We start from the raw sequence: 26574 nt of genomic DNA, 5'->3' as shown, positions 1-26574 counted from the left end.
GTTGGCACAAGGATGTGTTAATGGTTGGCACAGGGATGTGTTAATGGGAAGGTCAGGTCTTGGGTTGCCCTGGGGGCCACCTCAGTAAACCGGACTGCATGGTGTGAACATGGAGAGCTTGGATCAAAGGGGCTTTGCAGGGCAGCTCTCCCCACGGCAGGGCTTTAGGGGACAACCCAGGCTTGCTGCAGGGGACAGCAGCGCCGACCAGCAGGCTTGTCCCAGGACAGGGCTGACGATGGCAGGGATGAGGATGCAGGGATGAGCCCAGTCCCCTGCCACGGTGGCACCAGGTTTGCCTCCTGCCTTCTGAGTCCCACATCCCCCTTCCAGGCAGTGGCAGCACAGAGCCCTGCGCCCCGCGCTGCGGTGCTGGAGGCCGGGCGCTGCTCCCCAGCGCTGGATGCGTGCGTGGTGCTGCTGGGCTTCCCTTCCTGCGGCGAGCGAGGCGGTCACAGCCTTCAGGGAAGTGTTTTGCAATCACCTCCTCCAGTCACAGCAATTAACGGCGCTGCGTTTGAGGAACTAACGGTGGAAGCAGCATGTTAGCAACCGGGCTGAGCACGGCCGGGAGCCGGGAGCCAGCGCCCGGGGCTCAGAGCGGCCGCTGAGCAGCGGCCGGGCACGGAGGAGAGGCAGAGATGGAGGCGAGGTAGGGATGGTGGTGGCAATGGTGGTGTGGTGGGATGGTGGTGGCAATGGTGGTGTGATGGGGATGATGGTGGCAATGGTGGTGTGATGGGGATGGTGCTGGCAATGGTGGTGAGGTGGGGATGGTGGTGGCAATGGTGGTGAGGTGGGGATAGTGGTGAGGTGGGGATGGTGGTGGCAATGGTGGTGTGATGGGGATGGTGGTAGCAATGGTGGTGTGATGGGGATGGTGGTGGCAATGGTGGTGTGATGGGGATGGTGCTGGCAATGGTGGTGTGGTGGGGATGGTGCTGGCAATGGTGGTGAGGTGGGGATAGTGGTGAGGTGGGGATGGTGGTGGCAATGGTGGTGAGGTGAGGATGGTGGTGGCAATGGTGGTGTGCTGGGGATGATGGTGGCAGTGGTGGTGTGATGGGGATGGTGCTGGCAATGGTGGTGTGGTGGGATGGTGCTGGCAATGGTAGTGTGGTGGGGATAGTGGTGAGGTGGGGATGGTGGTGGCAATGGTGGTGTGGTGGGATGGCGGCGAGGTGGGGATGGGCTGTGTGGTGCTCTGACCGTGCTGTCTGTGGCTGTGAGCACTGCTCTGCCCTGTCCCAGCCACATGGGCTGGGTGCTCTCCCCCGTTTCTCATGCTGTGTTCCTTTCATCTGCCTCTGGATCTTGGCTCGGAGGGGGGGGAAGCTGGGAGCACCCAGAGATGGGCTCAGTGTGGGCAGCACCTCCCGGGGCCGGTGCTCAGCAGCACCAAGGACACAGCCAGGAGCAGTGTGGGGCAGAGGATGAGCCGGTGGCCGAGCAGGGGCAGAGGAAGCCGCTGCTCCCGGGACCATGCCCAGCAGCACAGGGGAGGGGGCACAGACCGGACCCCACAGCTCCGGCCAGCCCCGCTCATTCGTTTCCCTCTATCACTTTATCAGCTCTGCCCCCCCAAACCCTGCAACCACAAATCTCTGCTGGGCAGAGGCTGAAGATACCTGAGATAAAATCAGCCCGGCTGCGGCCGCACACGGGGTGTTGCAGCCCGGGTTTGGGGTGCGCAGCACCAGGAGCTGGCTGTGCCGGATGGATCCCACCGGAGACCTCACCCCTGCACCTTTCCAAGCCCCAAGCCCAGGGGCAGCGGTGTCAGCGCTGCACAAGGGCTCTGACAGCAAAGGCACATTATGCTGGTGCTGGTGGTTGGTCTCAGTGAGCAGCCCCCCTCATCCCAACAAGCTGCTGTCTCCATCCCAGGTGATGCCAAAGCCACGGAGGCCATGGCCAGGCGCGATGCTGGGATGCTCTTCCTGCTGCAGCTCTCCCTGCTCCTGCTCCTCCACCTGAGTGGTGAGTGGGACCTGCTCCATCCCATGCACCCAGTGCCCACCCTGCATGCCCGGGGCTGTGGCACACAGGGGCTGCTCCGAGGGGCAGGAGCGCTGGTGGCACAGCGGGTGCAGGCAGGATGGGGCCCAGTGTGTGCCATGAGGCTTGCCCAACGCTCAGCTCTTCCTCTCCAGCGGCTGGGGGCCCATCTAAGGGAAGAGGTGCTCATCCCTCTGTCCCGGCTGGGTGCTGAGGGGCAGAGCTGGCTCCATCCTGCCCGGATGTGATGCATTTTTCCTGCCTTCAGGAACCATGGGCTGTGCCCTGGTGGCCGTGGACTCACCCGTTGTGCCCCTGGGCTCAGCTGTCACTGCATCCTGCACCATCCAGAGCAAGCTGTGCCGTGGCTTGGAGCAGGAGAAGGTCCGGATCACATGGATGCTGGACAACGAGCCCATGGCTGGGAGGCAGAGCCAGGGCCCAGGGGACACGGAGGTGTCCAACCTCACCCTGCCCCAGTTCAACCGCACGCAGGCCAAGCTGTGGTGCTGGGTGGAGTGGAACGGGACCAAGCAGCGCGTTGGCATGGCCGAGATCAGGGCGGGCTGTGAGTGAGCGGGGCAGAGCTGCTGGGGCAGGAGCAGCACCGGGTGCTGCTGCTGATGGGGGCTGTTTTGGGGCTGTGCCGGGGGAGGTGTGGGGAGCAGTGCTGCGGCAGTGCCGGGCACAGAGGGGGCTGCGTCCCCAGATGGGTGCTTTGCTCAGGCTCTTTCCCGGCCCCTCTCTCCCAGATCCACCCTCAAAGCCCTCCAACCTCAGCTGCATCCTGACCCTCAGTGACTACGGGCTGACGTGCCAGTGGGAGCCGGGGGCTGACAGCCACCTCCCCACCAGCATCGCGCTGAAGTGCGCCGGGTGAGCCTCGGGGTGACACGTCCCCAGCGCCTGGTCCCTCACCCCATGGCAAGGCCTCATCCCCGAGCCCTCTCCTCTCGCTGCGGCAGGAGCAGAGCCCCGGCAGTCACGGGGTGCACCCCGCAAGGCGGCCGCAGCCGCTGCACGGTGCCGCGCCGGCTGCTCCAGCTCTACCGGCACATGGAGATCTGGGTGGCTGCCACCAACGCCCTGGGCACGGCAGAGTCGGAGCATCTCCACATGGACCCCATGGATGTCGGTGAGTGACAGCCCCAGCCGCCCCGGCACAGGTCAGGGGAGCTCATCAGCGCCGAGACAGGGGTATTGGAGTGTCATTAAACACATCGGGCTCTCAGGTCGCCTTTATGGGCAGGATCCCATGCTGAATGGCTTGCCGGGATGAGTAGGTGCCAAAGCTGCATTACAGAGCGAGCAGCGTGTGCTGGCGGGTTCCGAGCCATCGGTTGACCTGCTGCGCTCTACAACTCTCTCCCACAATTGATTACCCATTCATTCAGGAGGTCTATTAATAATGCATCAGCTCCTATAAACTATTCATAAAAGGAACCTTCCCAGGCGATGCGACCCATCCTCCCTGCTCTAGACCTGGGCAAGGGCTGCCCCTGAACCAGCTGAACCCTCCCATGGCTCTGCTGGCCTCTTGGCCCGGGGCAGACCCAAATGTGCAGGTTTCATGGCTGCGGACCAGAGCCTGGGTCCCACAGGGTCTGTTTTTCCTGTGTAGGCATTAAGGCTGCAGAGCAGGGGCAGTGCTGTGCTCCCCAGCATCACCCCGTGTCCTGGGCAGGGGCAGATCGCCTGCTGTGAGCCATCCTCCTGAAGATTTTGGGGTGGTTTCTCCCCATCCCTCACCTTGGGCAGGCCAGCACCAAGGCTGTAGCTCGTGCCATTAACAACGGCCACACGCAAGGCCATGGTCCCAGTGTCTCCAGCTCACTCCTCTGCTGTTCCTCCAGCCAAGCTGGACCCCCCAGCCCTGCGGAGCATCCAGTCCATCCCCTTCCAGACCAACTGCATCGCCCTGAGCTGGGACGTGGCCCGGAGCAATGCGCACATGGAGCTGCAGTGTGAGCTGCGTTACCGGACACCCCAGGACACCGCATGGGCTCTGGTGAGTGCTGCTGGGGGCAGCAGGACCAGGGCGGGTGAGCGACCCGAGCCAGGACCTCCCCTCTGCTCCACAGCCGCTCTGTGCCCAAGGCAGGAGCCGCCACAGCTCTTTCTGTGGCTGCCACCAGGTCACCAACATCGTCGGCCACGCTGGCACCACGCAGTGCTGCGGCTTCCTCTTCGGCACGCAGTACCGCTTCCAGATGCGGTGCCGGCGGAGCTTGGCACGGGGCTACTGGAGCGAGTGGAGCCCGGGCAGGAACTACACCACCCATGAGAAAGGTGGGTGCCCGGTGACCGGGGGGGCCCCGCTGCCTGGCCAGGCAGCACAGCCAGGGTGGCATGGCCGTGCTTGCCCCTCAGCTCCCTGCCTGTCCTCCTCCTGTCGCAGCCCCCACAGGGAAGCTGGATGCGTGGTGGAGCTCTCAGCCGGCCAGGGGGGGCAAGGGGCTGGAGGTGCAGCTCTGCTGGAAGGTGAGCATGGGGGGGGGGGGGTACATGGGGCAACTGGGGCATCACCATGGGGACCGAGCATCCCCGCTGGCACTGAGCATCCCCATGGGTACCAAGCATGCCCACAGGCACTGAGCATGGGTACTGAGCATCCCCACACTCCCTCCCTGTGCCCAGGCCCCACGGCGGCAGGAGGCTAATGGGCGAGTGCTGGGGTACCACGTCACCCTGAGCCCCAGGAGGAGGGGCAGGGAGCCCCCGATGGTCTGCAACACCACCCACACCCACTGCAACTTCTCAGCACCCGCGGGGACCAGGAGGGTTTATCTCTCAGCCTACAACGCTGCCGGCGAGGGCGCAGTGACCGAGGTTGTCCTACTGGAGAGGAAAGGTGAGAGCAGAGCACCCAAACCTCAGCACCCTCCTGGGGCTCTGCTGCTCCCCCAGCAGCTCCCTGAGCTCTCAGACTGGGTTTGAGCAACCGGGGGGTTCCCAAGCAGGCAGCAGGGATGCTCCCCTCTCCCATCATCCCTGCTGCTTGTCCCCATGCAGGTCAGCCCCTGGCCGGGCTCCGGGCTGTGCCCGGGGGGGAGCACAGCCTCTGGGTGCACTGGGAGCCGCCGCCGTTCCCGGTGGCCGCGTACATCCTGGAGTGGCTGCGGGTGTCCTCGGAGCCCGGCCGCTGCAGCGCCTGCTGGCACATGGAGCATGATGGGGCTGCCACCGCAGCCCTCATCCAGGGTAAGGCAGGGGGTCCCTGCCCTCCTGGCCGGTCAAAGGCCAATGCTATGGGGCAGGGGCAGGAGCAGGACAACCAGGGGTTCAGGGCAGCCAGAGCCTCACATTCACGCTCCCCCCTCTGCTCTCCACTGCAGATGGCATTGAGCCTTTCCAGCGGTACAACATCTCCGTGTACCCCCTCTACAAGGATGCCATAGGGGTGCCTGTCCACGCTGTAGCCTACTCCAAGCAGAAGGGTACGTGTGCTCCCAGCAGCCACCCTCGGGGCCGCAGGGGGCTCACCCCACACCACAGGGCCTTTGCCTTTCAAAAGGGAGAGACCCAAGTAACACTAACTCAGGAGCTCAGCCCATGGCGCTGGATCTTGGCTTGTCCCTGAAGCTGCTCTCTGCTGCCCAGAGCCCCACAGGGGCACAGCGTGGGGCAGGGCCTGGTACCCACACATCGGGAGTGGGATTTGCCACTCAGAGCATCCCCCTTCAGTTCCCACGCTGGTCTCTTGTCCTGCTCTGTTTCAGCACCATCCTATGCCCCGAAGCTCCACTTGAAGAGCATCAGCAAGTCCAGGGCCGAGCTGTGCTGGGAGCCAGTGCCCGTGGAGATGCAGAATGGCTTTATCACCGCTTACACCATCTTCTGGGCCAACAGCACTGCAGATGTGTCCAGTGAGTCCTGCCTGTGACCCCTGCCCTGCCCTCCATCCCTCCTCTGTGCGTTGGGTGCGGACAAGAGCAGATTCTGCCCTTGTCAGAGAGGGTTGGGGTGTGCACAGGTCCCACATGCACCGCCAAGGGACCACGCAGGTGAGGACCACGCAGCCCCCACCATGCCAACAGCCCCCCATTTCCCCAGGTTCCACCCTGAATCCCTCTCTCAGCTCCTTCATCATCCAGGAGCTGAAGCCATCAACGCTGTACAAAGTGCACATCATGGCATCCACGGCTGCCGGCAGCACCAACGGCACCAGCCTGACCCTGGTGACCACAGTGCTAGGTGAGGAGTGCAGGGACAGAGCCTGGGTCCTGCCCCAGCCTCGTGGCACAGCTCATGGCACAGCATGGCCAGAGGTGCCCCGCACAGCTCCTCCTGTGACCCTGTCCCTGCCCGCCTTCCAGATGATGCTGAAATCCAGTTCCTCTTCCTGACCCTTGGGCTGGTCTTTGTCCTGCTCATCCTTTTGCTCATCTGCTTCCAGAAGAACGGGCGGTGAGTACTGAGAGCTGCCATGGGCTGGATCAGCCCCACACTTGGCATCCCTGTGCCCAGTCCTTGTCCTGGAGGGACAAGGTGGATGTGAGGAGCAGCAGCATCCCTCCATGAGCTTGGCAGCAGTGAAGCCAGCCACAGGGCCACCAGTTCCAGGCCCTCCAATGATCCCCTGGTCCTGTGGTCCCCAGGGTGAAGCAGCAGTTCTGGCCCAGCGTCCCCGACCCCGCCAACAGCAGCCTGGGCAAGTGGGTTCCAGCGGAGCTGCAGCAGGTGAGACCTGGGCAGCTGCTGCCCCTGTGCCCTGCTCCGCACCGGGCACTGCTTGAGGGGAACAGGGAGGGGGCAGCGAAGGGGCTGCAGCCTGCGAACAGGCTCTGACCGTGCACTCTCTGTGCCGCAGGAGCCTCTGCAGGTGCCCGCTGTGAAGGAGCCCGGCCCCGCAACCATTTCTACCGTCACAGTGCTGGAAAGGGCGGCGGGGAAGCCACCCCGTGCCGCGGAGCCCTCCGTGCCCTGCACCGTGCCGCAGGAGGGCCGGGGCTGGTCCGCAGCGGAGCCGTGCCGGGATCCGGGCGGGAGCGGGGAGCCCGTGCAGTACGCGCGGGTGATGGGCAGCGGGTACAAGGGGCAGCAGCACGGCCCCCCCCGCCTCTACCTGCGCTCCAGCTCCACGCAGCCGCTGCTCCTCGACCCCAGCCCCAGCCCGCTGCCCTACGAGAACCTGTGGCTGGGCTGCCCGGGGGACGGCGGCTGCCCCGAGGAGCTGCCCGCCACCTTCCCGCTGCTGCAGGGGCTCCGCATCGGCGGCACCGAGGAGCTGCCCGACTGCCGGGCGGCTTAGTGCTGGGGCTGCACCGGGGTACAGGGGGCCCGGCTCGCTCCGTCACTGCTGTGCGCGTCCCCTCCTGTCCCCGCCCTACTGCAATAAACGGGACGCGCTGAGAACGGCCCCGAGCATCCCGGTGCGGGCAGGATCAGCCCCGGGGGCTCGGGGGTGCCCGATCCGCCTGCCCCGCCCATCGACGCGCTCGGCGCTCGGCCCCTTCGCTCTGGCTCGGCGCTCGGCCCCTTCGCTCTGGCTCGGCGCTCGGCCGTGGCGCCTGGGCAAGATGGCGGCGCCCACTGCGGCGAGCCCGTGAGCGGAGGGCCATGCTGGCGCTGCGGACGGTGCTGGGCCGCTGCCTGGCGGGGCCGGCCCGCGGCGGGGCCGGTGAGGAGTGCGGGGGAAGAGGGGGCCGGGGACAGACGGGAAGGGGCGGTCTCGGGGTGGCCTAGGATGGAGTGGAAGGAGCTTGAAGCAGCCCTGAGAGGCGGCGGGAGGCTGTGGGCACGTACGAGTGGAGGAGCCGGGCCGAGGGCTGGGGGCTGCCCGCTGACCCTGCCCGGTACAACCGGGACCTGCCGGAGCAGCCCCAAGGCTGCAGCTCCCCAAGGCGAAGCTGCTGCGAGCGGGGCCAAGGTGCGGGCTGGAGCCCTGCGGGGCTTCCGCGCTTGCTGTGACCGCACCGAGAGCACGAGTGGCGTGCTGAGCCCTGCGGGCAGTGCCTGTGCTCGCAGCCTGCACACAGCGCTGGTGCCCTGCGGGTCCGGCGCTGCGCTCCGGGGCCTCTCAGCCTGTCCCGTTTGCAGGCAGGGCTGTGTGCTGGCAAAGGCTGTACTTGAAGACACGTTGGAGGCACAGGAGCAGGCATTGATTCCAGGAGCCTCGAAGGAGCAGTTGGAGGATTTTGTCCTTGGAAGGTCAAAGAACGTCTCAGTTGAGGCTGTGGATGAGTATTCTCACCCTTAGCCAGCTGTGCTGCTCAAAGGTTGCCTCTAGATCTCGCTGCCTCTGCGCTCTGCCGTTGGGGTAGTCCAGAGCAGCCTCTAACTCACAAGGAATTACTTGATTTAGTTCATCAGTTTAAACCCTCCAGATGGACACAGTGTAGCTGGGAAGCCCTCACACTCTGCTTGATGTCTGTAATCTCCTCCTTGCTGCTCTGTTCTCATTATTTGGGTGCAGATCACCCAGAAGAAGCACAGCTTCACCCATTTCTTTTAGCACTCATGTGAGAACCACACTGAACTGTTCACGCTCCTTTGGGACAAAAGACCTGGCTGGCCACTGATCCCCTTGGAGTCTTAAATACTCTGACCAGTTTTCCAGTACAGACTGAGTGGTATTTAATGTGTTCATAGCTTAAAAAAGCATATGAGTCTGATCAATCTTTGTTTTCTTCCATCCAGCTTGCAGTCCCCTTATTCAGACAGCCAGATGGTATGCTAGACCTGTGAAAAAAAGAATGAAAGGTATGTCAAGATTAGAAGTTAGCCAAAATTCAGCTGCTCGTAATGTGTGGGAAATCAGTACTTGCCATTAGCAAGAGATCACTGATCTCAATGGACTGTACACCAGGTTGTAAATCCAGGGTGCTGAAGGCAAGAGGTTGCACCCGATTTTATTCACTCAATTCCTTCCATCTCAGCTCTATCTCTTAAGTTCTTCCTTCTTATTTGGAGCATACAGTCTCTTTTCTTTGCAACTTGTTTCCTCTGATCTAGTTTGCGGGTATGTTCAGAGCCCTGACTTTGTACTGCTCTTCCTCAAATGCTCATCTTTTCTTTGTAGACTTCCCCAGCCATTTGGATGACCTTCCTCCCACAATGCTGAAGAAAGGTTATACCGATGTCCCAGTAGTAAATAGGTATGATGCAGGGAGAGGGAAGGACTGTTCTCTTCAGAGATTTGTATCTTACACAGGCACAACCATGCTGTGTGGAAGCTGTCACCTGCTTGGTAATTAATCAGTGCTCTGTGATCACTGGTTTGCAATTTAGCACAGAAACTGCAGAGTCATTCTGAAAGTCGAATTTGCAAAAGCAATCACTGATGATGGTTGTTTAAGGGGGGTTGTTTTCTTAATGCAAGATTAAGTGCTGGTTGCCCACATCTTCTGTGGACTTTGTAGAGCATAGAAAAGAGAAACAATATTGAAATACTAGAAATAATCTTCTTAGAAATACCCTGTGCCTGTCTTGAACTCAGGTGCTGGAGAGGGTGTGGTGAAACAGCTCCAAAGGAGTGGCTGCTGTTGAAACCTGGACCTGGAGTTGAGAGGGTTTAAGCTTCGATTCCAGCTCTGCTCATGTGTGATGCAGGGAGAGCCCCCAGTGGCGTTTCTGAGACTTTCACACATCTTTGAAGGAGCTGGTCTTATTTTGCCCTTGTGTGCTTACTTGGGGTTATCTTCAGCACCTATTTTCACGTCAGGTTTCTGGAATTCATAAGACTTTCTCAATATTTGAAATAACTTGCTTCCCTCAGCAGCAAAACTCCTCCATGTTCAGTAATCCACACCGTGGTTTTCCCTAGGAATGCAAGAACCAGTTTATACCTGACAGGTCTGGGAGGGGAGGAGAATTGCTGTACATGTGCAGAGTAAATTAAGGTTGAGAAAAGATAACATGTTCTGAAAAGCTAACCTCATTTCTGTACTTAAATGTACTTCCTTTCTAGCTTATAAACTAACCTGCAATCTTCTTGCAGTGTGGATGATGTAGTGAAAAGGCTGTTGTCACTGGAAATGGCAAGCCAGGTTAGTTCCATTCTACTTCCATCAGAATATGTGGCAGATCCAGTGAGCACGTGTGTGTAAGACCTGTCTGTATTGTTAAATGCCCTTCACTTTAAGTGTTGCTCGGTGACTGCAAATCTGGGGCTATTAAATATGTGAGTGAAAAGTTTTGTATGCTCCTAAAATTGATCATGCAATCTTTATGATAATAATTACGTACTAAAATTAGAAGAAAATATTAGGCTGTCACAGGGGAGATGAGCTGTGTTACATTACTGATGAGGCCTGTGCCCTAGAAACCAGGGCACTGGGCAGCAGATGTGCTTCAAACTACTTTTTGTGTGCCCAGAAAACAAAGTAAGTGAATTGTAAGGCAGCAGAAAGATCTTGCCATTTCTTGCTACTTAACACTTAAGCTTAAAAAATGCGAAAAGTAAAAGCTACTGCCATGTGAGGTCAGCCCCAGTTCTCTCCCACACTTGTGAGAGCAGCAGGGCCTCTTCAACACCCTCCTTCTGTAGTCCTGGGGTGAAGGGTGTGCCTGCACTCTTGGTTTGAACAATGGCACTTGTGTGTTCTGCTGAGATCTTTTTGTGCTGCTTTGCTGCTGTACTCTGTCCTGCAAGCAGCAGGGCCTTTTTTTGCAGCACTTCTTTCACACTTTGTGATGGACACTGAGTAAAGCTATTAATTACAAAACCTTTAGCTGGGCATTCGGGAAGAGAGCTGGGGTGTCTCAGACCTTTAGTGCTCTTGAGAAAGTGACAAGCCCTTTGCTGTTATCCACAGAAGGAAAAGATGAAAATAAAGACACAGCAGCTGGTGGAGAAGGTCAGGAGGTCTCCCAGCGACAATGGCTCTTTTGAGGTGCAAGGTAAGTTAAAAAAGCAGGAGGGTATTGTTGGCAGACGATATATCTCTGCTTTTATTCAGCTATTCCCACCCCAGCACTTCAGGTTTCCTTCAGGAGAGTACCTGCAGTATGCCCTGGAGCTTCAGGGGTGGGGAACACTGTGGAAGCAGTGCCTGAGCTTGCTGGCAGATGTCTGCTAGGGCATCTTCCAAATTCCTGCTCCGTATCCATCCTCCAGGGGTGGCAAGTGCATTATCCTGCTTGAAGTGCTTATATGACAGGAAGCATTGTACTTCATTACCAAAATGAACTACTAGATTTAGCCGTGGAACCCAAATTTCCCTTTGCATCAGAGAGTTCTGGCTGCCAGTGCAGTGATGGAGGCCACACTGCTTTTGACCAAGATGCACTCCTTTATCATCCTTCAGCTCCGCAGGATGCCACTGGCCTCTTAATCCAGTGCCTGAAATCACAAAGAGCTGGCTGCTGCTTTTAGAAAGAGCCTTTAGTTTGTGTCTCTTCCTCCAAGCCAAGTGAAGTGAATGTAAAGTCACCCATAATTGAGTGCAAGAGGCAGTTTACAGATGAAGTCATCTGAGCTGTTGTTAAGCTTTTATCCTCTAATTAAGCATCTTCATAATAGTAATAGTTCTGACTTAGGTTGAGTAGGTTGTATTTTGTGGTTTGTTTTGCTCTCGTTTGGAGGGCTGTGTGGTGATGTTTGCTGTGGTGCAGTGGGTCCTCAGCTGGCAATTTGGAGGCAATGCAGATGACACTGTCTCACCCCAGAAAGCTGCTGCTGCTCTCACACGGCTTGTTACATCTGTTCTTTACAGTTGCTGTGTTGACTGCCAAGATACGCAGTTACGAGGAGCATCTTCAGAAGCATCCCAAGGTAACTGTCAGAAGTCTGAGCCCACACGTCTGAGCCAGCAGCTGCTCAGGTTGTTTTCTCAGTTCAAGAACAAAAGGATTTTAATTCTGGGCATTGTGGCTTTCCTGAGAAGGTTATAAAATAGTTATAAATGTTCCCGGGTGCCAGCCTGGGAAGCTGCTGGCTCAGTCACAGCTACGTGCTCACCAACTGGGATGAAGAGCTTGTTCTTTTTTGTCACTGGATTGGTGGAAACAGCTGAGCAGATAACTTTGAATGGAGTTCAGCTAAATTTATCCTTGCTGCAGGTGTGGCTTTGCTGCTTAGTTTTCCGTGTAATTAATGTTCCCACTTCAGCAGCTGTATTCTGTCTTAGTTCTGCCTATGAGAACGTTGAGCAGGCAGGACTGTGTTAGTGTCATAACAACCACAATCCTCTCTAAAGCTGCCTGGGTTCAGAGCCCAAATTTGAAACAGCACAACTGCAAATTTAGGAACAAGATGTATTAAAGATTCTTTATGCAGTGCAAAAGGTGGGAAATGCATGAACCAGCTGTGCTTGAAAAAAGTGCGTTTGTTAAAAGCTTGAAGGGTAAAATGAAATAGAATTCAGTTTTAGTAAGAAGGCAGAAGTTGTACAAAATGTTTCAGCAGAAAAGACCTTTAGAAATTACTCGGATGAAGCCAGTTTCTTACACACATTGAGGAAGTTTCTCCTATGGGAGGCTGCCCTGAATGGCTCTGGCTACACGTGCTCTCTTCCAAAGAACAACCTAAATGGTCAGAGCCAAGTCATGGTTTATTTTCACATTTTAAAGGGAAATGCTTCTGTGTTGTTTCTGGACCAACACATTTCAGGGGAAGCAGAGCTTTTAGCCAGTAGACCTTCCCTTTGGCCTGTGCCTCCAAGCCACTGTGGCTTTCACTGCTGTGTACAAGTTGGAAACAGCCTTCAAGGCTGGGGGAGGAAGGTGAAAGTGCAAGCACGGAATGAAGAAAGCAATTTCAGTGGAAAGTAAATTAAATCTGCTCAGATCTCCTTGTAGTGACCTAATGTGCTGCAGTATCTGCCAAGAAAAATGGTTCCAAGATACTGTCCTTAACCTGATTGTTTCCTTTCAGCCATAATCAGGTCCATTCTAAGTAATTTATTAGAACAGGAATAATCTGTCTGCAATCTTTGCAGGATAAAAGTAACCGCCGCCGCATGCTGATGGATATAGATCGCCGGAAGAAACTCCTGGGCTATCTTCGGCGTGTCCGCTATGATGCCTTTGAGAACACCTGCAAGCAGCTGAACATCCAGTACAGCCTGCCCGCTGCCTACTCCCGGCGGATCACCAAGCGCTGGCTGGTGAAGAAGGCTTTCTGTCGCAGGGTATGGAGCAGCCTGCAGAGCAGGCCACGTAGCTGGAGTGGGAAAAAGTCCTTTTAGAGAAGGGCACAATTAAGAAGACTGGTAGTTAAATCCTTTCAAAATCCATGCTGCTTTGAATTTGAGCAGACAGTGATAATATCTTTAGAGAAATGTGTAAGCTCAGCAAAGAGCTCCACAGTTATGCAGTGGGCAGCAGCAGTCATGCTGCAGATGTTCTGTGCTGGAGAATTTCAGGTTGTTTTGCTAGTTTGCTCAGAAATTTAGAATTCAAGCCAGCTTTTCTTTTCCAAGCCTGGTATTGGAACTAATGTGTGAGACAATTCAATTTAGGGGCAGCTTTGGAACAGAAACGCAGGTACAGCCACTGTCTGCTCTCGTTTCATCTCAGTGCATTGCTGTAACCGCTGTGTGCAGTGTGTCTCTGAGCAGAATCAAAAAGCAGGACATGCCTTCAGTCTGTATATACTAAATTGTAGCCCGATGCAATTACAACCAAAGACAGAATGCCTCCAAACGCAACCCTGGGAGCAGAGCTGGCTGGCATCCCGGAGGAGGCACATGGGAAGGAGCAGATCTCACTGCACAGCCTGCCTCCTGCCCTCTGCTCCAGAACCAGGATCCAGCTCCCTTTCTCTCACATTCTCCTGCAGGTTTTTGAGGAGGTGCAGAAGCTGAAAGCACCGGAGAGGCTGAAGCAGAGGCAGGAGTGGCGAGCAAGAGCCAGAGCCAGAGCTGCGCGGGAGAAGGAGGCACGGGAGAAGGAGGCACAGGAGCAGGCACAGGCACAGGCCGAGGGCACGCCGGTGTAGCAGCACATTGAACCTGGTGCAGTCTCTAACAATAAATAACTACTGAAAGACCTAAAGCCTCTTTGCTTATGTGTGTGCATGGCCTGCACCGTTCTGAGCACCTGGAATAAGCGATTGAAGCAGTTTTAGAAGTTTAAGGCTTGTGTTGTGAGCAGTTCAGGCTGTGTGAGGGGAGGACCTTGGGGGGGGTTCACCCCTGGCTCCTGGCTGAGGGGCAGGGATGGGAATGCCTTGGAGCAGTGCCCATCTCCTGTCCTCACCCAGCCAGCCTGCGGGATCGTGCTGTTGTGGCACTGACCCAGCTGCATGCAGCTGTGGGGTGATAAATGAGGCGAAAGAATGTGGTAAGACAGCAGCCCTGACAGTAGCTCAAAGCTCCGTGCCCCTCTCCTCACTTGGGTTGAGGAGGAGCTTTATGGCTGCACAAACCCTGTTAATCACATCTGATTTCACAGTGGACCTATACCTTACCTTTGCTCTCCGCAGCCTTCCCTCTGTCATTCTCGAACTTGGTGGGTTGGTTTTAGCACAAAACGCCGGTGCTGGTGATGAAAAGTGCATTGCTGGTGTGATTACGGTGATGCCTGTTGGTTGATACCCACAAAACGCCCCTCCTTTGTCTCAGCTGCGGTCACCAGCAGGACACCGGGGAGCGCTGACCTCTCTTTTATCGTATTAAACTCGCTATTTTAACGCTTTCTGTCACAAACCGCCACTTCCCTCCCGCACCCACAACCCACGCACCCGGCTGAAGAGCCTCTCCTGAGGGGACCCCTGCGGGCCAAGACGGCGCTTCCCGATTGGCTCCTTGGTTGCCCGGCAACAACAACGGCGGCGGCGGGACCGGCGGTCGCCATGTCGGTGCGGACGCTGCCGCTGCTGTTCCTCAACCTGGGCGGGGAGATGCTGTACATCCTGGACCAGCGCCTCCGGGCCCAGAGCATCCCGGGCGAGAAAGCCCGCAAAGGTGAGAGCCCGGGGCCGGGGCACTTCCCGGAGCCCGTCCTGCGTGGGGTCGGGGCTCCCGCGGCCTGTGGGTGCCGAGCGGGGCCTCAGCCTGAGGCCTGAGTGCGGGACCGGGGCCTGAGGCCGCCCCGGGTCTGGTCGGGAGGAGCCGCCGGTGCCGGCCCCCAGCCAGGTAAAGAGATGGGCTCCTCCAGGGCCGGCTCGCCTCTGTGTTCTCTAGTGCAGTAAACACGGGTATACTTGGCACTGAAGGATGCTCAGAGCTGTCCTTGAAAAGCTGCTGGGGCAAGTAGTTTCCTCGCTGCAGTAATTAATTGTGTGTGTTTTCTCATCTTAATTTCGAAGTAAAGCCTCTTGAATTAATCAGTTGTCATGAAGCTTCTGTGGTAATAACTGCCTGAAGGTCTTATGGAAGCTAATTCGTGAAATGCACACAGATAAGGTATAAACTGAAACCCATTTCTGCGTTTCTGTATTTGTTTCAGAGCTTAGAGCTTCAGAAATGTAATTTTGGAATCAAAATAAGTCAGGACTTGGGCATCTCAGTCCAGGGCCTGAACTGTTTCAGGAAGACCTAATTCCTTCTCCTGCCTATTCAGTATTAAGAAGCAGTAGCACAGGTTTTGCTACAGTGGTGCAAATCTGAGTTATTCCTGTGTGTCTTAGAGAACGATCAATGCCAAAAGTTTACTGCTGATCACGTAGGTCTAAGTTTAGAGTTTAGACTGGATTAGCTGAGATATTCCGTACTTGGTGGAATATCTCAGCAGGAGAGTTAGCTCTGTACTCGTTTATCCACACTTGTATTTTATCTTACCAAAACTGGAGTGTTCATTTCACTGAGATGTGGTTTCCTCCACACTGAGGTGTTTGTTAATGCTTTAAACTCAAATATTCTTTACTTGCAAGTGTGAAAAAAACAGCTGAAAACTTTCCAAGCTCAATGCAAAACGTGCTAAAAGTCAATCCAGGGTAAGATTTTATCTCCATTGAAGCAACAGAGTTGTTTCCAAGGGGAGGGCAAGGTTTCACCATCTGTGTGCTTGTAAAAGATGTCAACTAACGGAAGAGTTCACTGAATGCTGTGAGAAAAACCCAAGTCCTTTAGTTAGATTTTCTCTCTTTTATTTAGATTATTTCTTTTCTTCTCCTTGAAACTATTGTTCTTACTTCTTGAACTGGTGTTTTTGTTTTATATGCTTCGTGTAGATGAATGGACAGATGTGGACAGGAAACGAGGTACTGTAACCTTCTAGCTGCATGCAGTAGACAAACACCACTACATGCACACATGGGGCTTATCATATGTGAACACACCATGTGCTGTTCCTGCAGCCTTCTAGTCATAGCATCAAAGATGAATAACTCACCCGTTCACTAAAACTCACTTGAAATATAGATTGTATTGAAAATAGGGAATAGCTCACAAGTGTATGGCTCCAAAAGTAAGTTGCTAATTTAATCAAGACCATAAATAGATCAAAACCTTTTATCAGAGCAGCCTTCCTAGCCAAAATGAGATTTGTATTTTTTCTAGCATCGTATCAATGCAATGATACAATTGGGTGGGCATTGTGAAGGCTGTTTTTCAGCTGAACTGCAGGAATAGTTTGTATACTCCATTTCTAATTCATTGCTTAGGGTTTTGACAGGTGAACTCCAGGAAGGATTTAAGGCATTTCCATCCTAGCTGCATCTGTCTCTGCCAGTGGTCACCACCCTTGCAGACTGATCACAGGGGAGCTTCAGCCAAGCTCCACTTGATTGAAATGACCCCTGAGGGTGGGTTTGAGCTGAGACCTTGGGGTTTGTGCTGGAGCAGCTGCAGGGTGAGTGTTTCCTTATAGACTCTGCCTGGAAACAGGCAGCAAAGGGCTGCGGTAAGGAGCTGGGTGGGCAAATAAACCTCTTAAACTATGTCATTTTTGGTAGGTAGGAAAGGTAGAACTTTCAGTGGCTTTTTGAGCAGCCCTTTTTAAAGAGAAATCAGGGTTATGATTCTTGGGGTTTAAAATAAACATTATTTGTAGGTTTTGAAGGTAAATACTGGTATCCTGGAGTTGGCCCCTGCTGTTTTATGCTACCATTAGGCCCTGCTTCCAAGAACACTACTTTTCCAGCATCTAAGATTTTAGAAGTCTAAAAAGATTCCAAATTCCTCTTTTATCATACCCAAACTGATAATGAGTTGTACAAAAGCCCATTTGAGCATATTTAGGTGGTAGCAGCACAGATGCAGATCCCACATTGACCAATCCATCAGCTTCTCTTGTGAGAGAAAAAGGTTTGCCGATGGACACTGCTCCTGGGGCAAGCTCTGAAGAGCTACATAGAGTAACCAGATGATGAAGCCATGACAAGGCAGCTTTGCATGCCTTTGACCTTGTTACCAACTATAAACCTATTGCAAGTAGAATGCGTGGCTGTTTTGAGCTCATAACGTCCCCTCTGCTGCCTTGAATGTCCTCCAGGAAGCACAAGCATAATCCAGGTGTAAAGGCTTCAGTCTCTTGTCATGCATCCAAGCCACGTTACGTGGCAGTGTACCAGACATTAGCATGTGTCTGGCACCAGTGACAGGGCACGTGGAAGTGAAAACCACTGTAAATCCTCAGCTTCTCTTCTGCCCATCCATTGTCTATACTTGGTTTCCCTTTCCCCATCCCAGTGGATGAAACCGCTCTCCGCTGAATTGCTTTTATGCTATGTTGCTTGGCGTACCATTTTCCCTTGAGCTCCTTTCTTTGTTATTTTCCATTGTTAGAATGGTGTAAATATCTCCTTAGGGCCTACCTGTGCTCTCAGATCTCTCTGCTGTGTCATTACCAAACATACCATGTGAGATTTGCCCTTTACCATGACTTTTTTTGTGTCTTTGTCAATTCTTTTTATAGCCAATACAAGAGTTTTTAATCTCAGAAGACAATTTATGTCAGGCTGGGTGTGTGGTTAACACAGAGCTTGGAATTGCAGTGTGAATATCTGCCAGCCACAGTCAGCATAGTGGGATGTTGTCTGTCTCCTGACAGTTTCAGTTATTAGTGACCCTGCAAAGATGCTTCTCAGCCTTTGTGTGGGCAACACGGACAAGCAACTTAAAAATATCTTTCTTGACAGCAGCATAAGGCAAAAGTTCCTCATTTCTGTCCTAAATGGTTACTTGCAAAATGAAATATAAACAAATGCTAATATGTTTGACTTTCTCCACTGAAAAAAGGGAGGGGGTTTGCCTCAGGCTGCAAGTAGGGATTGGTTTATGGACAGTTTGTTTGAAAAGACAGGAGGAAGAGGAGGGATTTTCTTCCCATTTGTAATTAGGTGTATTTATAATCCACGCTGCCCAGAAGCTGAGCTGAGGTCTGTCAGGATCTATGAGCCCCAGGAGGTGTAGTGCAATGGGTGCTGGGATGTGTGTGTCACCAGGGGTGTGCACCAGTGTAGGAGAAAACCCAAACCCATCAGGTTTAAGCAAGGAGAGAGAATCCCATCAGAAGGTACTTTTCCCAAGTTATTAGCTCTGAGCACCTACAGCATGCCTAACAACATTCACTAAGACTTACTCATCTGAGGCAAGATGAAGTGGCTGGGACATTAACTTTCCTTTGGCTGTCTGGGTAGGTTGTGAGAAGCCAGGTGTCTACCCTAGCAGTGAATGATTCCAGCAGTGTTTCCAACAGCTAATCACTACCACATAGTTCATCCTTTTTTTCCTTTTCTTTATCACTTCCTCTGAGATTTTTCTAATTTCTAAGCATCAGCCTCAGTAACAGTCACCTGCTCAGGAAAACTCAGGCTTGTGTAGGAATCTGTGTGATTTGAAGATTGATTTAACCTTTTTTTGGTTAAAGAACTAAATGCTTATTTATGAGGACTCTGTAGAATGTATCAGGCACATGATCAAAGTATCAGATCCAGCACAAAAGCTAGGATGATGCATTTGCTTGGATCACTGCAAAATGTTTTCTCTCTTCTTTGCATTAAAAGCTCCATAACCAGAGTGTAGCCCTTATACTCAGCACTCCTGATCTCCATGTACTCTTGTGTAAGTCGTGCTACATTTAGACATGGAATTACCTTACGTAGACAATTCCATGTCTAAATTTACACCTAAAAAAAAAAAAAAAAGCATGTGTAAGGAAATTGAGAGTTCTGCTTTTGAACTGCTTTATGATCTGCAGAGGTGGTTGTGTAAGAGCCCTGAATGGCCTGACAGAGATCCCACTGTTATGAACGCCTCCTTAAATACTTGCCAGTGTTAATCCCTATGAAACAAATACTACAGGGAGTCTTGAATCATTCAGGAGCTTCTGTTTAGAAGGAAAAATAGACTAAGAGTGTCAAAGGCTAAAGAGAGGACAGGCAGAGTCAGTTGGCTGTAGTTTGCAAAACAGTCTTCTTAGGAAGCAGAACTGCAGCTTTTATAGATGATACATGTCAGAGTCACCTATAGACAAAGTAATTAAAAAAGGGAAAAGTGCCATAGCTGTAAAACCAGCAACAAACCCAACCTTATTCCCACTGCTTTCTGCCCCCGGGGACAGGCAGCAGGAATCTTGCTTGGGCTGCTGTGGGATTGAGGGAAATGTTGACATTAGGAAGTGATGTTCCTTTTCCTTTTACCCTTGTGGCTATGTACCGCATTCCACAGGTAAGCATTCATGTCAGTCCTCACAGCTGTCAGTGTCCAAGTTCTCAGTGTGGAACAAATCCTGTGCTGTTTCTGAAGCAAAAACCCAGAGGCTCTTTGTCTTTGCAGTTATGAATGACATCATCACAACTATGTTCAATAAAAAGTTCATGGAAGAGCTGTTTAAACCGCAGGAACTCTATTCCAAGAAAGCGCTACGAACAGTGTACGACCGCCTGGCTCATGCTTCAATCATGAGACTGAACCAGGCAAGCATGGACAAGGTAAAGAACCTCCTGCCCAGTCCTTCTGTGCTTCTGTTCATAGGTTTCTGGTTGGGATAATTAGCACGTGGCTTTACATCACTGTAATTCTGAAGGGCTTTGTGACAGCCCTCATTCCATTCACTTCCTTTGTAAAAGAAGTTCTCATCAAGGTTTTGGGGAAATTTATGGTAGTGTCAGATACTTCAGAACTTGTATTTCTGCTTTAATAGCTAAAAGTTGGATTTTTAGGAGTTCAGGAAGCATTCTCTATCAGATTTTTTAATATCTATTTAAAATACATACATACATGGGTGTGTATAAATATCTATTTCTATAGTGACACTGTTTTGCAGTTGCAAATTAAGCAGAAATGAAAACAGAATTCTTGCCTGCAGACAGTATATCCAGCAGAACTGGGTTACCTGAGACACCTCTACCTGGGTGCCAGGGTTATGGAAATTGGCAGTAGTTTCAAAGGCAGTTGGAAAGCCCAGCAGGAGGGCTGACAGTGATTGCAGAGCTCTTATTTTATCAGGAAGCAAAGCTGAAATGGTTCTTCTTCCCATAGGCAGGCGCTAACCTCAATGTCTAAATCCCTTCCTACATCAGCACAAAGCTCCCTGAGTGGTGTCACACTCTGTTGTGGCAGAACCAACACTTCCCCGTGTTCCCTTGCAGCTGTATGACCTGATGACAATGGCTTTCAAATACCAAGTGCTGCTGTGCCCCCGGCCCAGGGACATTCTGCTGGTCACCTTCAATCACCTGGATGCCATCAAGGATTTCATATATGATTCCCCTGGGATTATGAATCAGGTGGATGAAACTTTCCGACAGCTGATTGACGTAAGAATCCTTTGGAAAAGGGTGGGATACACTGTGGTTTGAGATGATTTTATTTGTTTTCTCTTTCAAGCTCATCTTAGAGACTAAATACTACATCAGCAAGTGCCATATCAAGTGTGGACATTGATACCTCCTCAGAGAAACGTCCCAATAACCTTCCCTTCTTTCTTAACTGAGGGAAACAAATTGGCCTCCCAGTTTCCAACTTTTGCTGGAATTCTTTTGACAAAGAATATGAGCATTCCAATGAAAGAGAACTGGTTTCACAACATGTTGAAAGTTCTGGGAAGTCGTGAAATGTTTCTAAAGGGCTGCTGGAGAGGGAGATGTCTACAAGTCAAGTGTTATTTTTCTGCTGGTGCAGGTTAAATCAATACATTGCTTATTCAGCCTGATCAAGTCTGCACTGACTTCTGCAGGAATTAAATCAGACTTCAGTCATGGATAATAATTACTGAAGCCCCCTCACACATACACACACACCCCCCCCATCATTTCTCCTTCCCCTGCCATACACATGCTATTTTTGCCAGCAGTATTCCAATATCCTTGTTTCCACTTTTAACTTGGACACAGTACACTTGCAAAGCCTTCCATGAATGGTTTTTCTTTTCCAGACATACAGCTGCCTCTCTGATGGAGAATTTCAGCTCATCAGGCAAACGCTCCTCATTTTTTTTCAGGACATGCACATACGGGTAAGAGCTCAATACAACCATTCAGTAAGAGTGAAAGGGAGTTTGTGGCTAGAATACGGAGGTGTCTTGTTATAATTACACTGTAGGTTTGGTTTTATTACATACACTTTTCAGTCATCATGATGTGTTTGTAATTTCAACTTCAGCATTTCACAAACTGAGCACATCTACTACAATAACACTCAGTAATTCTAAAATGCTATGGAAAAAAGGGATCTCTGCAAGTATGGATCTCCTGGTTCATAAATATGTTTTTCCTTTTAATAAAAACTAAATACGAAAGAACCTGAGCTTTAAGTAATGGGGTTTTATATTCTCTAAATAAATGGATCATACTCATGTGCCTAAACAGTACATATCTTTTATTTATTCATTTAAATATTAGATTGGTGTGCCCATGGTCTGGACCACAGTTCTACATTACTGGCCTTGGCCTGTATCATACTGTCAGTATAGTATAGTGTATATATATACAGTATATATATATATACAATATAGTATATAGAATATAGACCTAAATCTCTGGGAAACGTACCCCAGTCTAGGCAGGAAGGCTGCAAGGCCATACTTCAAAGGATTCACATCAGATGATATGCAATTGAATTTCTCAAAGGTGGAATATTCTTTTGCAGGTTTCTATCTTTCTGAAGGATAAAGTGCAAAACTCCAATGGTCGCTTTGTGCTGCCAATATCAGGCCCTGTTCCTTGGGGCACAGAAGTTCCAGGACTCATCAGGTGAGCTCTGAACCACTGCTCATCCTGTTTGCAGTGCCTTGCATGTATGGCTGCTCAGGGAGAGCAGCCAGTCCCAGAGGCCTAATAGGAATTGAGCTTAGGCTGTCATTCATGTTGCAGGGATAGCTGAACCTCCAGTAAGTCCTATTTAAAGGATTTGGGACTAAGTCAGGCAGCAATGAAATGTTAAGCTGTTTCTGGCATTCTCTACTCCATTAAATTAGTTATTAGTACTTTATCCTGTAAAATAGGCATTCACTAACATACAGATTAGGGTTTTATTCCCCTTTTTCTTGTGCTGTAAGCAAAGGAACTCAGTACTGAAAATCAGTAATAAAACTATTAATTATGTTTCAATAATGACTTGGTTTTAAGGATGTTTAATCACGAGGGAGATGAAGTTAAAAGAACTGAGTTCACCACTCCTGGAAATTATGTTACTCCACAAAGGGAAGGATCTTTTGGTCTTTATGGAGACAGAGTCCTCAAACTTGGAACAAATATGTGAGTAACTTTAGTCCTACATAGAAACAGGAAGTAAATGTTGATGGTTATGGATTTGTTCAAAAGCATGTCTTCAGCCTTGTGGTTTTTTCCCTCTTTTCTATTACCAGCTTGAACTGTAACTTCTTATTTCAGTTATTTACAGTCTTCAGAAAAATACCCTAAAATCATAGATACTGTACTGCTTCTTCCAACTCCTTTATCTCGTACAAGTAACAGAGTGATCTTTCTCATGTGGTTTTTTTCCCTTTAGGTACAGCATTAGTAGGCCAGTAGAGACACACATGTCAGGATCATCCAAAAACTTGGCATCCCATGCAAAGGTCAGTGTTGTTCTCTTCCTGTCACTGGTTAACTGGCTGACCAGTCTGGGTCGGTGGGTCCTGAGCTGGCCACATGTGGTGGGAGCTTTTCCTTCTAGATTTCACATTCTTTTCCCTTGTCCCTCAATAGATGGGGTCACTGATTGAAGTGCCCACATCTGTCACCTCTAAATCATTCACTGCCTTCCCCTTTGTTCATCTCATTTCTTAGGGAAACAAAATCCATTACTTTAGTCTACAATTACAAGATAACCTCAGGGGAACTGCTTCTGTTCTTCTTCTTGGGGAGACCTTATAAGAGTCTTCCGATACCTAAAGGGGGCCTACAAGAAATCTGGAGAAGGACTTTTTACTGTAGGGATAGTAAAAGGGAGAATGGCTTTAACCTGCCAGAGGGAAGATTGAGATGAGCTCTTAGGCACAAATTCTTCCCTGTGAGGGTGCTGAGGCACTGGCACAGGGTGCCCAGAGGAGCTGTGGCTGCCCCATCCCTGGCACTGTTCAAGGCCACATTGCACAGGGCTTGGAGCAAGCTGCTCTGGAATCCAGCCTGGGATTCTGTGATTCTAAAGAGAATTGAGAATCCAATTGTCCACGATGGCTTTTGAGCTGGGGAAAAGCACGTTTTCCTGAAGAACCTCACACACAGGCTTATGCAATGGCTTTCTTGCATCCTATTTTAATCTCTACAGAAACAGAAAGCTGGTTTTACAGATTTCCCAGCTATTCAATTTAGCTGTAAAATTATCTTGTCCTGGGTCTATAAATTCGAGCATCATTTTATAGCTGATAATTACTAGCTATCTGCACAATCTGTACCATCAACAATACGGAAATGTATTTATATCACTCTGAAGAACATTTATGTAATATCAGAAAACACAAAAATGATTCTAGTCCTCATCTCCAGGGTAACCTCACCAATGAACCTGTTTTCTGCAGGAGAATATAGTCCCTAACCCTCTTGCTAAAGAAGAACTGAACTTCCTAGCCAGGCTGCTGGGAGGTCTGGAGATCAAGAATCCCAGTGGCAGTGACACAGGATTTCGACTGAATTTATTCACAACCGACGAGGAGGAAGAGTATGCTCAGGTCCTTCTTGATTTGGGGTTTGGGAGCTGGTGCCAGTATGGACAGCCCTGGAGAGCTGGACAGCTTTAGGGGACAACATAGCAGGGGTTAGCATTTTGTTGTCCTGGTCCAGATGGTCCCTTCAGGATGAAGGAGGAGTGCTTTTCCCAGCTTGTTTATTCCGGCTGTCGGCAAGGAGAGCATTTCCCTCACTGGTGTCCCCTCTGAGCAGCACTGGTGGTCAGCAGTGGGTGACAAGCTGTGCTTCATTCTATCCATGGAACAGAGACATCCCTTCAGCCCTTTCAGCTCTCCTTTCCCCAAATACACCTACGTATGTAGATGTATGTGGGAACCGGTGGTGGTGATCAGCCTCACAGGCTTGACCACTTGGGTGGGGAGCACAAGGATACTGGGACTTTTTGTTACATGATTTCTGCAGACATCTACTTTTAATCTCAGTGACAGAGATATTCCCACTGTTCTACACCGAGCTTAAAAAAATCTGAGGCGGGGAAAAGCCTCCAAACTTGGGTCAATTATTAATTTGCCCAGTAGGAACAGGGACGTGGTCCAAACTTCATGCTTACAGGAGCCTCATGAAATCTGATTTTTATCATTTACTTGTGTGTCATCATGACATTAAGCACTCTTTTCATGTTTTCAATCAAGACACGCTGCACTGACTAGACCTGAAGAGTTATCATACAAGGTTATCAACATAGAAGCCACACAGGTACGTACAGCACACTTCAGACCTTTGATTCTCATTGCTCTGCCTTGCTAAGAAGTGGGTTTCACCCAGAGTAGCAACTCAAAATGCACCTTTTTTTACCCCCAGTTAAGCTCATCAGTAAATCATGGCACTGTTTTCTACTGAGCCTTTGCGTTTGGTGACTGCTTCATAAGAGAACCTGAAACCTGACAAATATTACGAGTTCATAATACTATAATACAGTATTATAATAGGAATATTCTAAGCTTTTAGCTGCTTAAGATGGCTCGTTTGCCTGCTTATGGTTACAGCCTGATGCCTGCAGCCCTTCTCGAAGGGGCTCAGAGGCATCGGCAGGCAGCTGGGCACAGCCCAGGGCAGCCCAGCCAAGGCTGGTGGCAGCAGGGGCGGGCACATCGCAGGGCAGCCCCGCACAGACCCGTCCCGTCCCGTCGCGGTCTGAGCCGCGCTGTCTCGCCCCGCAGGAGCCGGGCCGGCGGGAGGAGCTCTCCTGCATCCTGGGGGAGCTGGAGGTGGAGGAGCCGCGCCCGGCGAGCTCCGAGAAGGGCGAAGACCTCCTGGCGCTGATGGATGCGCTCTGAGCACGGTAAAGGTCCGGGGCGGGACCGGGAGCGGGGAGGGACCGGGAGCGGGAGCAGAGCGCAGGCGCGGCCGCCCCTTCCTGCCGCCGGGCGGGCGGGTGAGCGTGCAAGGGGATGGGGCTCGGGGGTGAGCGTGCAAGGGTGGGAGGAGGATCAGTGTGTGCTTGCAAAGGGGGCACATGGAGAGTGGGAGCGGTGGGAGAGGGGCGGTGTGCAAGTGAGGGGCATCAGTGTGCAAGGGGGGGCACATGGAGGATGGGAGTGACTTGGGAGAGGGGGAGTGTGCAATGGAGCGTGCAAGGGAGGAGGCAGTGAGGGTCCCAGTGTGCAAGGGGAGACACGTGGGGAATGTGAGTGATTTAAGAGAGGGACGTTGTGCAGAGGGTGGTAGGGATGCTGAGGATGGCGGCTCTGGCCAGTGGTGGGGGTATCCAGCCGGGATGCAGCTCAGTGTCTCCCTGTTCCCAGCCGAAGGCACGCGATGGAGGTCAGCCACTCAGTCAAGGAGCGCACCATCGCGGAGAACAGCCTGGTCATCCTGCTGCAGGGCCTGTGCGGCCACGTCACCACCGTGGACCTCCGCGACGAGAGCACGGCCACGGGGCGCATCACCAGCGTGGACGCCTTCATGAACGTGCGTCTGGCCGAGGTGACCTTCACGGACAGGCAGGGCACCGTGTCCCAGCTGGACGAGCTCTTTGTGACCGGCAGGAACGTCCGCTACGTCCATATCCCCGATGAGGTGGACATCAGGGCCACCATCGAGCAGCAGCTCCAGGCCATCCACAGGGTCCGCTACTTCGGGGGCCGTGACAAGGGCAGGAAGGAGTTCCCTCGTGCCAAGTACAAGTGAGCCCATGGACCTGCCCTTTTGGACTGCCAGCCACCTCCGCATCTCACCCCAGGCATCCCAGCCGGGCACACGGGGTTCTGCTGCTCCCCTGGCCAGTGCCCACAGGGAAGCAGGGTTATTCTTTGTGATAAATAACCCACTTTAAAAGGGTCTTTGATCTCTCAGCTCATTTTCTGTTCTGCTGGCAGCTCCTTGCATGTCCCGTGGTGGGGAAGCAAAGTTCTTCAGGCCAAAGCCACATCCTGGGGTTGTTCCATGCTGCCCATGGATAGCTTTACCCTGCAGGCTGGTCCTGAGCTGGGGATGGGGTCAGTTGTGGTCTGAAGACTTTAATGGGCAGAGGGCCACGGGAGAGGGGCTCAGCTTGGCGCGGAGAGGGCTGGCTTTGCCCGGGGCACGGGAAGGGGGATGCTGGAGCTGCCGGCTCTGCCGCCGCGCTCCCCCACCGCCCTTGGCACAGCTCTGCCCGCCGCACGTGTGCCCTGCCC

At 52.2% G+C, this 26574-nt stretch overlaps 4 protein-coding genes across 8 annotated transcripts; all 4 read left to right on the top strand.

The window, feature by feature from the left end:
- The first annotated feature begins 412 nt into the window (after positions 1–412).
- Positions 413–7353, top strand: CSF3R (colony stimulating factor 3 receptor). Its single transcript, XM_062620766.1, has 16 exons — positions 413–652; positions 1888–1980; positions 2267–2566; positions 2751–2874; positions 2964–3133; positions 3852–4006; positions 4134–4287; positions 4397–4479; positions 4636–4849; positions 5011–5199; positions 5334–5435; positions 5718–5864; positions 6052–6192; positions 6315–6405; positions 6597–6678; positions 6809–7353. Exons 2-16 carry the CDS (start codon positions 1911–1913, stop codon positions 7247–7249), a joined length of 2463 nt encoding a protein of 820 aa, XP_062476750.1. The 5' UTR covers positions 413–652; positions 1888–1910; the 3' UTR covers positions 7250–7353.
- A 120-nt stretch (positions 7354–7473) lies between these two features.
- Positions 7474–13929, top strand: MRPS15 (mitochondrial ribosomal protein S15). 2 transcript variants are annotated; one of them, XM_062620767.1, is made up of 8 exons: positions 7474–7618; positions 8638–8700; positions 9020–9095; positions 9938–9986; positions 10755–10839; positions 11655–11713; positions 12879–13070; positions 13721–13929. In XM_062620767.1, exons 1-8 carry the CDS (start codon positions 7558–7560, stop codon positions 13877–13879), a joined length of 744 nt encoding a protein of 247 aa, XP_062476751.1. In that variant the 5' UTR covers positions 7474–7557; the 3' UTR covers positions 13880–13929. The 2 variants fall into 2 exon arrangements, with proteins under 2 accessions (XP_062476751.1, XP_062476752.1); XM_062620768.1 differs by lacking the exon at positions 8638–8700 and having other exon boundaries at positions 7483–7618.
- A 763-nt stretch (positions 13930–14692) lies between these two features.
- Positions 14693–25233, top strand: OSCP1 (organic solute carrier partner 1). Of its 4 annotated transcripts, none has more exons than XM_062620760.1 (11): positions 14693–14846; positions 16055–16084; positions 19602–19756; positions 20417–20584; positions 21202–21282; positions 21915–22018; positions 22394–22522; positions 22776–22845; positions 23788–23927; positions 24589–24652; positions 25117–25233. In XM_062620760.1, exons 1-11 carry the CDS (start codon positions 14735–14737, stop codon positions 25231–25233), a joined length of 1170 nt encoding a protein of 389 aa, XP_062476744.1. In that variant the 5' UTR covers positions 14693–14734. The 4 variants fall into 4 exon arrangements, with proteins under 4 accessions (XP_062476744.1, XP_062476742.1, XP_062476745.1 ...); XM_062620758.1 differs by having other exon boundaries at positions 19494–19756; XM_062620761.1 differs by lacking the exon at positions 16055–16084.
- Positions 25234–25714: 481 nt separating this feature from the next.
- LSM10 (LSM10, U7 small nuclear RNA associated) lies at positions 25715–26237 on the top strand. The gene has a single exon (XM_062620765.1). It carries the CDS (start codon positions 25715–25717, stop codon positions 26084–26086), a length of 372 nt encoding a protein of 123 aa, XP_062476749.1. The 3' UTR covers positions 26087–26237.
- Positions 26238–26574: the final 337 nt, after the last annotated feature.

This window comes from Pezoporus occidentalis, unplaced genomic scaffold (genome assembly GCF_034315485.1).
Source record: "Pezoporus occidentalis ecotype Australia unplaced genomic scaffold, CSIRO_AGI_Poc_V1 ctg223, whole genome shotgun sequence".
In the NCBI taxonomy this organism is placed as follows: domain Eukaryota; kingdom Metazoa; phylum Chordata; class Aves; order Psittaciformes; family Psittacidae; genus Pezoporus; species Pezoporus occidentalis.
This window is presented reverse-complemented; position numbering and strand designations above follow the sequence as displayed.

Coding starts and splice junctions, on each gene's coding strand:
- OSCP1 (XM_062620758.1), top strand. CDS start 14,735: ATGTCGGTGCGGACGCTGCCGCTGCTGTTCCTCAACCTGGGCGGGGAG. Junction 21,283..21,914: donor TTCAGGACATGCACATACGG/GTAAGAGCTCAA, acceptor ATTCTTTTGCAG/GTTTCTATCTTTCTGAAGGA. Junction 22,846..23,787: donor ACTTGGCATCCCATGCAAAG/GTCAGTGTTGTT, acceptor TGTTTTCTGCAG/GAGAATATAGTCCCTAACCC.
- MRPS15 (XM_062620767.1), top strand. CDS start 7,558: ATGCTGGCGCTGCGGACGGTGCTGGGCCGCTGCCTGGCGGGGCCGGCC. Junction 7,619..8,637: donor GCCGGCCCGCGGCGGGGCCG/GTGAGGAGTGCG, acceptor TCTTCCATCCAG/CTTGCAGTCCCCTTATTCAG. Junction 13,071..13,720: donor AGAAGGCTTTCTGTCGCAGG/GTATGGAGCAGC, acceptor ATTCTCCTGCAG/GTTTTTGAGGAGGTGCAGAA.
- LSM10 (XM_062620765.1), top strand. CDS start 25,715: ATGGAGGTCAGCCACTCAGTCAAGGAGCGCACCATCGCGGAGAACAGC.
- CSF3R (XM_062620766.1), top strand. CDS start 1,911: ATGGCCAGGCGCGATGCTGGGATGCTCTTCCTGCTGCAGCTCTCCCTG. Junction 3,134..3,851: donor CATGGACCCCATGGATGTCG/GTGAGTGACAGC, acceptor CTGTTCCTCCAG/CCAAGCTGGACCCCCCAGCC. Junction 4,007..4,133: donor AGGACACCGCATGGGCTCTG/GTGAGTGCTGCT, acceptor GGCTGCCACCAG/GTCACCAACATCGTCGGCCA.